Raw genomic sequence first — 10,425 nt, forward strand, 5'->3', positions numbered from 1 at the left:
CATTGTACATAAGTTTTATTCAGACTCCAATAAATATGTTTTGCTTTGTAGTGTGCCTCCCAAAGACGTTGAGTTATCCAAATGTGTATAGCACACGTTCACGCAAGAGCATTTTGGCGCTAGGATACTTAGAACAGAACTGTAAGCAAAATCTAGTGATCTAAAATAGAAGTGTTTTTAATGACCGCCTGGTTTCAAAGTGGTTCTGGCTACGTCTGAGAGCAAGGGCCAAGGCGTTCCACAATTTGCCAGCGACGACCGAGAAGGCACGGCCACCAACCCTAGATAATTGAAATCTAGGTACCGTAACCAGACATACATTGCTAGAGCGAAGAGTATGTCTCGGATGGTAAGGTGCAAACTTGTCTTGTAAATAGTCAAGCCCCTGGTGCTAGTAAGCCTGATGGATCAAGCAGAGGGACTTGAACTCAATCCTCTTAGCAACTGGGAGCCAGTGAAGCGGCCGAAGTACAGGACTGATGTGGGATCCCTAGGGAGCATTGGTGACCATTCGGGAAGCCAGATTTTGCAATAGCTGTAACCGGCGAATGAGACCAATGGGCTGAGCTAAAAACATGGCATTACAATAATCGATGTGGCTCAAGGCTAGAGAAGCAACTACCAAGGGCTGCAGATGAATAGGCAAGGAAGATAACCCCTTGCGATAAGCGTTAGTTGAAAATGACCCGTTTTATAGACTGCACTGATCTAGGAGGCCATAGAGAGCACCACAGACAGGTGAAAACCCAGATTCTTAACCACCTTCAACGGAATAGGAAAATCCCCTGAAACTAGTGGCCAGAAGGACGGAATCAATAGATTGGGATTAGGAAGAGAACCTACAACCAGAACCTCAGTCTTGTCCCCATTGAAGTTGGGCCATTTGCTGTTCATCCAAGCATTCACGGTCTCCAAGCACTCGCGGCATAGGAATAGCAACAGAGGCCGTAGGAACGGATGAGACAGACAAGAGGCTGTATATACATGTTAAATAACATAGAGGACAGGGCAGAGCGACAGAGACGGACACAGACACCCCTGTCAATCAGGAAAGATTCAAACCATAACGGAACAGGCCCAGAGAGACCTGTTTAACGCCAGGTGGGACAACAAAATGGAGTGGTCAAAAGCGGCCAAAAGGTCTAATAGTATCAAGGTTACCACTCCACCAGCCTGGTCAAGTCATCAACTATGGAGACAAGGACACACTCTGTGCCGCGCCCCGGATGTAAGCCAGACTGAAGGGGGTCAAGCAAGCCTGAAGATTCATGAAAAGAACAAAGAGGGGATACCAAAGACTCAAAGTTTTATCTGGAAGGGGAGACGAAAGATGGGATGAAAAATTTGCCAATCGTGAGGGGTCCAGTGAAGGTCTCTTAAGAAGGGGAACAGTGGTTTGATTTAGCTCAGCAAGAATTAAGCCAGACTGACAAGACCAATGAATGGCCTGCGACACCCCAGTGACTTTGTTAGTCATAGTATCTTCAAGTATTTCCAAAGGGATATGATCTGTGGGGGCAGCAGATTCAAGGTGTCGTGCAGCATTTAATATGATCTCTGGGGAAAATATAGGGACGTGAGACCATGAAGGAGAAGCAACTACCACTTCTTCCATCTGAGCTGCATTTACAACATTCTGTCTTGACAAGAGGATGTTGTTGGGTAGATTTATGATTTTGGTGACAAAAATATCAGGAAGTGAGTTAGTGTTTGAGTAGACACTGCTCTAGGGGAAGATTGGGTAGTGGAAGAAAGTGGCTTAACCACTGTAAATAGTTCTTTATACCGGTTCAAAGCAGTAAAAAAAAGGCCTGCTTTACGTCATGAATAGGAACATCATATTGTTCATGGACTTGACGAAATGGCAAGTTCTCTGTAGGTCCATACGAAAGATGCCTCTTGCGTTCGGCTTGTCTCAGCCCAAGGCTTACTGCTTTAAGCTCATAAGAGAGCCATGGCTCTGAGGGCTGTCTGCAAGGTCTAACAAGTTTGTGGGGCAGCTTGATCAGCTACCAGACTGTCTGAGATCGAAAAGGAGAGATCCACCGTTGGGGCCCTGTTACATCTATCATTAATCAAACACAGGGCTGGATGTTTCTGTGAGCCATGTTTCAGTTAGGCACAGAACATTGGGGGTATGTTCAGAGAAACGTATGGATTGGTGCTGCATGAGCAACCAACGAACGGCCATTGATTAGAAATGCTCTGTAAGAAGAGATTCCCCTTTTCTCAGAGATTGGACTCACTAAGCCAACCATTGAGAAATTATTGGGGAAACACTGTACCTGTGGGTGCAAAATGTTAAGCTATCAGATACCCGTTACCTCTGTGCTCGTCCGCTGCGCTGCCAGGATATGGTTTTATTAAAATGACGCGTAGTATTCCCTTAGCCAATCAGGTGAAGCTGCCAATAGGCAGTGAGAAAAGACTGACGAAAGTCAATGGATGCGGGGAAGAACTAAAAATAAACACTAACCGAGCACAAGGTTCGGTTAGTTACGAGGCCAGGCTTAAAGGAAATTGAACATGTTAGAAATTTGTTTATCTTCTGCTCAGATAATGTACTTGCCAGTTTGCGATTTACTAGAGACACCATTGGCATGGGGCTACAATGCATGGACTACAAAACATCTTCTCAGAAGCACCAATTTCCCACAGGACTATTACCTATTTTGGGTGGTTTGTGTGAACAAATGCTGCACTGTCTTCATTTTTTGAAAAGGACTCTGGTTTTCAATTACAAATGCTTATGCTGAGTGACTATAATACACATGAATGTTCTGCGATTCCAATTCTTCATTTGCATCCTGTTTTTATTTATTGAAAGATGGAGGTAAGATACATCGCTAAAAAGGAAATGACTTTGGGGAAAAGCGTGGTATAGAATAGTGTAAATAGCAACATGAAAGCGATTCCAATGTTGTGTGCATGCAACGTTCCACCTGTTTCCCACCTGAAATAGAGGTCAAATTGTAAAGTTCATGGTCACGAGGGTATTGTACGAAGGAAGGGGCTCGGTACCCTCTCCTTGCAGGAGGATACTCACCAGCTACCACCGGTCTCGAACAGCTTCCACCTTGTGCCTTCGGTTGGGTTGGAGCTATATCTGGAGCTGTAGTGGTATTTTGAGGCATGCACCCAGCATGTGTGAAACAGGTGTGAAAGCAGTTCAATGCCAGAGCAGTTCCATTACACAGGGCTTGGATAGCTCTTCTGCAATGTAGTAGTAATCTTTGCACACATTTAGATTTTTAGAATGGTATATGTGTGATGACTCCTCACTCTACCCTGGCTGCTTTCATGCCCATTGCCTTCGAACCCCCAACCTATCATAAAGGACGGGATCCTGTCCTGGGATGACCTGGACAGGATTGTGCAAACTGTTACTTTCAGGATCCCTTTCCCCATTCCTCCGTTGCTGTCGCCAGAGGTTGCTCTCCTCCTCAAGTGCATGAGTCCTTCTGCAATGCAGCTCTTCTGTAAGGTATGTTAATAATTTGAAGTGGAGGACGAGGGCTTTCTGTGCTTGGATAACAGCAGCGGGATCCTGCGTTCCCCAGCTGCTGTCCCCAGCTGCTGTCCCCAGCTGTGATTGGTATGTGCAAGGTTGGCAAGTTATTCATTTGTACAGGATGCCGAAGACCACATAGCGGTGCCACAGAATGCAGTGAAACCGAGTCGCAGTGGCCTAGTTATGGATGTGGGCACTTGCGGCTTCAGAAAAGAGCATGTTGAATGTTCGTGCTATCCTGTACCCAGTTGCTCTGTTGTGATGGAGCTTTGTGTTAATCGGAGCTGTGGAACAAAGTATGTTATCATCCCTTTGTGGGATTCCAACAGATATTCAGGGTTTTAGTCTTGCACTTCAGATCAGTTATCCGCTAATGTTAGGGGGCATAAAAACCTCTCGTCATTCTCACTAATGCTATTTCTTATGTGTTTCCCCAACCTCAGGTCAGGCTGGCTATCCCGTGTACAAGTATGTTCCCTATGGACCAGTGAATGAAGTTTTGCCATACCTGTCCAGGAGGGCCCAGGAGAACCGGGGGTTCATGAAGGGAGCCAAGCGGGAGAGGCAGCTCCTCTGGGCGGAGATAAAGCGACGTGTCCTTACAGGGAACCTCTTCTACAGTCCTGGCATCTGAACATGCAAGTCTTCGAGAAGCAGAGGGGGTGGCCTTCCCTACCAATGTGCTGAGACTGCATCTGGAGCTTCTGTTACTCATTTGAAATTGGAATATTCATTTTATGTCTCAAATATTTTGTCTGAGAAGGAACCCTATACCAGTATTTTATATGATGTAAACATGTGACCTGTTACAATTACTTCCATGATACTTGTGCTAATTCATGCTGTAGCCAAATCCTACAAGGAGAACCCAACTGTGTGACTTGCATACAGTCCTTTGTTTGAAGGCATGTGTGGACAGAATCGCATATTATAATGCACTAAAGCTGTGCACTTACCATGCATGGTAAGTGAAGGTGGGGGATTGAGTCTGAAAAGCTGTCCGATTACTAATGTGGAAAGTGCATCCTGGACCACTGAAGAGTGACTTCTGATGTTCTGAATCGTCCATGAAAAGAAGGCTATTAACTATCGGAAGAGGGATCCTTGGTCCAAGCAGTGCTGCCTATCATGAGCTCTGCAAGGTGTGTGTGCTGGCTAAGACTATCTGTGGTCAAATTGGCCTACAAAGAGGCAGTGCCAAGATTGTGCATGGCTTAGTAAGACATCGAGGCAATAGTCTATCGAATCCTAAATCTTAAAGGGCGCAGTTGAGTATGTTGTACAAGTTAATGCCAGGTCTCTGCATTCAAACCGGTAGGTGCTCAGCAAACTGATGGTACTTCCCTATGGTAACAGGGTATTGCATTGGTGCCAAAGAATGACGCCTTGGTTTCATATCCACGGCACATCAGCGTGTTAAGAAAGTTATCATAGGAAACAGATCTTTCTTCACACTAGATATTCTGTGGTCCATGACAAGGAGCAAATCTGGGCTAATCGGTTCAGAGGTCTTGCAAAATCCAGATTTTGGGAAAGCAAAGGAATACTTATTGAACTTTAAAATCCAACCCCAGTCCTTTTAGATCTGGTCTCATCTGTGCCACAGTCCAGTGCTGCGGCAATGTGCTCTGTGCCATAGACGAGCCACTTGGAATGGAAGATTCCCTCTAAAGATTAGAGACCAGGATATATCAAAGGTCGTCTAATTTATTCTTCTAGTAATCAGTAAATGAGTATGCCTGAGACCCACAAAATGCACCAGGGCATTGGTTTTAATGTCCCAGGCTAGAGCTGAGAGATTTAACCTGTGATTGTGTTTTGCTTTATTCTAAACGCCTTTATTATTGATTGAGTTGGAACACATTGCTGGTCATGGCTGATGGAACAATGGACCACCATCTTGACGTATCGCTGGTGCTGGGTCTTGATGATTGCTATCCTGTATGTGTGCAGCCTCCCTACATGACTGGTCTCACTGCTGCTTGGTCTCAATGATTGCTGTCCTGATTGCGTGCATCCTCCCTACATGACTGGTCTCAATGATTGCTGTCCTGATTGTGTGCATCCTCCTTACATGACTTGTATCACTGCTGCTTGGTCTGAATGAATACTGTCCTGATTGCGTGCATCCTCCTTACATGACTTGTATCACTGCTGCTTGGTCTGAATGATTGCTGTACTGATTGCGTGCATCCTCCCTACATGACTGGTCTCACTGCTGCTTGGTCTCAATGATTGCTGTCTTGATTGCGTGCATCTTCCCTAGATGATTCCTCACTGCTGCTGGGTCTTAATGATTGTTCTCCTGATTGCGTGCGTCGTACCTAGATGAATTGTCTCTCTGCTGCTTGATCTGAATGATGTCCTGATTGTGTGCATACTGCCTACATGACTCGTCTTTCTGCTGCTTGATCTGAATGATTGCTGTCCTGATTGTGTGCATCCTCCCTAGATGACTCGTCTCACTGCTGCTGGTTCTTGACTGCTGTCTTGTATTTGTGCAGCCTCTGCTGCTTGGTCTAAATGATTGCTGTCCTGATTGCGTGAATCCTCCCTAGATGACTCGTCTCACTCCTGCTTGGTCTGAATAATTGCTGTCCTGATTGCGTGCATCCTCCCTAGATGACTGGTCTCACTGCTGCTGGTCCTTGACCGCTGTCTTGTATTTGTGCAGCCTCTGCTGCTTGGTCTAAATGATTGCTGTCCTGATTGCGTGCATCCTCCCTAGATGACTTGTCACACTGCTGCTTGGTCTGAATAATTGCTGTCCTGATTGCGTGTATCCTCCCTACATGACTTCTCACTGCTGCCGGGTCTTGATTGCTGTCCTGTATTGTGTGCATACTGCCTATATGGCTCATCTCGCTGCTGCTGGGTCTTAACGATTGCTGTCTAGTACATCCTCTGAGGCTCAATTTTTGCCTACCTCCCGATTCAAAACGTGAGTTTGAACGTGACTTCTATTCCCTCACACCTAGATCTAGGGTGGTGGTGGTGGTGGTGAACACTGGAATTTTATTCTTTTAGATATGTTTTTGAGGGTGAATTTTATTGGTGACTTGGAATTAAAGTGTGAAGATAATGTTCTAACCCCTGATAAAGGAGGGCACCTGAAATCCCCCTGAATCTTGGTTGATCTGTTAAATTTGTGCTGCTTTTTTACCCTCATCCTCTGGTTAAGACTGAAGTGTATCCTTCCTATTATGCATACTACTTTTACTACTGGCAGATAGATTGCAGGAGTAGTAGTGTCTAAAAAGCAAGCACAGGCTCACTTTTGAAAAGCGGTTAGAATTTCCTCCATAATCCATTCAGTAATGTCGATCAGGCCCTAATTAAAGGGGAAACCCCAAAAGGATCTTGGGAAACGCCGCCTGGAAGAGGGGAAATAAAAGATCATTCTAGAACATTATTTATCTGCCATTGAAGAATGTATATCTTATTATGCTAGTTTGGTATGGACCATCGGGTGGGGTGGTGGTCGCATATAGGTCATTAACAGCAGCTGTTGGTTGTAGGACTGGAAGGTGGAGTTCGATTCTGTGGTTTACCGGTCTTGCTACTGACAGCTGCTCTGTTGCAGAGGCTTTATTTTTTTAAAGAGAATATCCAATTGTTTTAAAAGCATAGAAATTTGTAAGAAATTATATTATTAAAGCAGTCATACTATTAGAATGAACAATTCGCTGTGTCTTGTCTTGTATTTTTGTGTTTATTCATCCAGGCAGCAAAGTCTCAGCAGCTGACCCTGATCAGATCCATACAGACAGAGGCTCCTGGGTAGTCTTTCGTCTTGTTGGCACTGCCAACAGTAATCCCTGGACCAAACACAGCTGAATGTAATCTGTAATCTATCAAAATGCATCGCTGAACCAGTGCTGTGATCTTCAGCTGCACACTAAATAGATGTACATTGACATTGGGTGTGATGAATGAGTAGTAACTAACTAAATATACAAGAGCTAATTACTGGAGATGAGCTGCACCACGTCATCAGCATCTGGCAATGGGTAATGGACTCTGGCACTGAGTGATGAACTCTGGCACTGGGTGATGGACTCTGGCACTGGGTGATGGACTCTGGCAATGGGTGATGGACTCTGGCACTGGGTGATGGGCTCTGGCCAACGAGTGATGGGCTCTGGCCAACGAGTGATGGGCTCTGGCCAATGAGTGATGGGCTCTAGCCAACGAGTGATGGACTCTGGCCAACGAGTGATGGACTCTGGCAATGGGTGATGGGCTGTCAGATCTGGGAGACCTCTCTATGGACCCAATCCATTGCATGTCATTCCTAACGTAGCCACAGTCAGAGTTCATTTCAAGATGGAAAGAGTCGGACTCGAGCCTCTGGATTAAGTACACGAACGTCATATACACTGAAATGGTACTTAAACCTAAATCAAAACATCTTTGACCAATCCCATCCTTGTCTACATCCTCAGAGATGTTATTTTACTCCAGGGCCGCCATCTTTCCTCCTTTGTTTTGGAAGGGGGGAGGAGCCTTTTGCTCTGTAAAACACTCATTTAACAAGATAACCACTTTGCAAAGCCATCGTGTGTCCTCTCGCATCTTTCCTGAGCCCTTTGCTCTGCACTGCAGGGTTCAGACACCGCTGTGCTAGAGGGTATTATTTTTCCTGCTTCCCTCTTCATTATTTCTTGTTAATGGGGACACTCCACGACCTCCCTCAACACTCTGGGGCTTGAGGTAGAGCAGGTTCAGATCCTGCTCTCACGCCCACCCACTCTGTTTACAGTGTTTGGGTCGAGCCCGTTCCTTCGACCTGCCTGTTGTGCAGTGCTCGCCCAGTTTGCTCTTTTGGTGAGTGCAGTAAGTGTGGGAGAGGATCGTCAAAAGGTTACCTCCACAGATCTAAAAGGTGGTCATTAAACGAAAGAAAGCAAGTCCTCTCCCATTTCCCACACAATACCACACACAGATGTTACTTTTTTCTTGGCGTCTACAGACCTGGGTGGGATGCACACAGTTCTAGGATGGTTGATCTATGCCGGACGAAGAGACCCATTGGCTTCCTGCTCAGAGTTGAACACCATCCTATGGGCAGAGGGTTTATCCTGGGCTGTTACTACGGGTTGCCCTGGAGTGTGACAACTTTGCTTCTTGAGGCCACAACAGGGATACCATGTGGGACTCCAACCCTGAGAGGGTATTGCTTTACACTTTTCCGGACATCGTCTCCACCTGGACTCTTCCACACTCTTGAGTGGTTATTGTTGAGATGGATTTCTAAACTCTGACCTGATGGGCAGAGGTTCAGAAGGCCAGCCTAGTTTCTTGGAACAGGGTAACCTTCTGGACAAGCCAGACCAATCAAGGTAGCTATGGCAGGAGGTCAAGTCTAAGTCTCAGGAGGGGTGAGGGTGACTGAAGGACCTCAATGAGCACACAAAGCAAGGACACTTACAAATTACTCCAGACAGGTGTTATATCAACTATATAGACAAATTTATTACAAGGCCTTTGTAACTCAACACACAGTAAGAGAATTACAGCTATACTACTTAAACCAACACAATACTATCAAGATATATATATATATATATATATATATACACAAGACCAATAGGGTCTAAAGGGTTAAAGGCACGAAAAATGTCCACAACCTAGAAGGGAAGGAAACGGGCAGTGCAGATAGTGTTTAGTCCCCTTCAACATCAAATACACACCTAAGAGGCAGTCCAGGCCCTAAGAAGAGAGGAGCCTTATGCTCAATAGTACATGCAATGCAAGTGCACGCAGTTATTCCAATGGGGAGAAGAGGGGCTCTTCAGGGATCTTGAGCAGCTCAGGGAGGTGGGTGAGGCGATGAAGAATAGATTCACACTATTCAAGGAGGGCCCCCACTTGAAGGCAGAGGTGATTCCAAGGTTTGGGAATAGTTTGCTAGTTTGCACTAGCAGTGGAAAGGAGAGGGGCCCCCAGGGGCCACTCGTGCTTAAAAATGGATGGAGGTGCTAGGGGCCACCGGTTAGGGTTGCGATTGCTCACCGACCCCAGGCGCACTCCGGGCCAAACTTCGCCTGTTGAGTCCACTTTGTTTGCAGGTTCAAATGCGGCAAAATATGATGGCTCTGCCACTTTCAGCGACAAAGATACAGCGATGATTCCCTAATGGGACAGTGGCGATTTCTCTGCTCATGGTGGATGGATCAGGCCAGTTTCACTGCAGCAGGCTTCATGGGTAAGAGGGTCATGGATGCAGCGCACCTGCAGAGATTGTCACTGCAGCTGGGCGACAAGGTAACCACGTATGCTCTGGTCCTGGCGCACTAGTCTCACTTCAGACCTGGGAACGCCAAGGGTACGAAATTCGGTGCGAGGGTGCCATGGACACAGAGTTAGCAGTATACCAAGTTTCGAGGGCCTCCTCCAAACGGCGGCAGAGACAGAGCAAAGGTCCTGCGTAAGCTGGTCAGCCCACTGTTTGGCCCAGGGACGCTTCCGAGAAGGCTTACTTGCAGGTTTTGTTGAAGGTGCCGAGAATAGTTGGTCCCTTTTATTCTAATGGGTCAAAGCGTCTTCGCAAACCTGCTAGGACGACCAGATGCAGAGGGTCCCATGGGACGACAGCGGGCTCAGGGTGCCAAACCTTCCAATGATTCCTCGACTCGGCTTTTTAGCTTCAGGATACTTCAATCCTATCCTTTGTTCAGTGAGTACTCCAGAGATCGACATGGTATTGTGCTTTTCTTATCCAGTATCCCCTTCGCGCCAAAACGAAGAGGACCCAATGGGAGATCTGCTCACATTCAGGCATACCATACGTGGATCAATCGCGGACCACATTGGTCCCAGGCATTCACAGCACTCCAGACTCTCTGGCACCCACGATGTGTATTGTGAACAGACATCCCAGCACACATCCTGGAAGCATACACACAAGGCAT

The 10,425-nt window shown here is 46.4% G+C and overlaps 1 protein-coding gene across 1 annotated transcript in view; it reads left to right on the top strand.

Moving 5' to 3' along the window:
* Nucleotides 1–7,193, top strand: part of PRODH (proline dehydrogenase 1) — a 283,848-nt gene extending 276,655 nt beyond the window's left edge. Inside the window, exon 14 of the mRNA XM_069650361.1 lies at nucleotides 3,955–7,193. Coding sequence (XP_069506462.1) covers nucleotides 3,955–4,145 — 191 coding nt within the window. The 3' untranslated portion in view covers nucleotides 4,146–7,193. The remainder of the gene's footprint in view (nucleotides 1–3,954) is intronic.
* Nucleotides 7,194–10,425: the final 3,232 nt, after the last annotated feature.

The sequence above is a fragment of the Ambystoma mexicanum genome, chromosome 3p (genome assembly GCF_040938575.1).
Source record: "Ambystoma mexicanum isolate Mex_15411 chromosome 3p, UKY_AmexF1_1, whole genome shotgun sequence".
NCBI lineage: Eukaryota > Metazoa > Chordata > Amphibia > Caudata > Ambystomatidae > Ambystoma > Ambystoma mexicanum.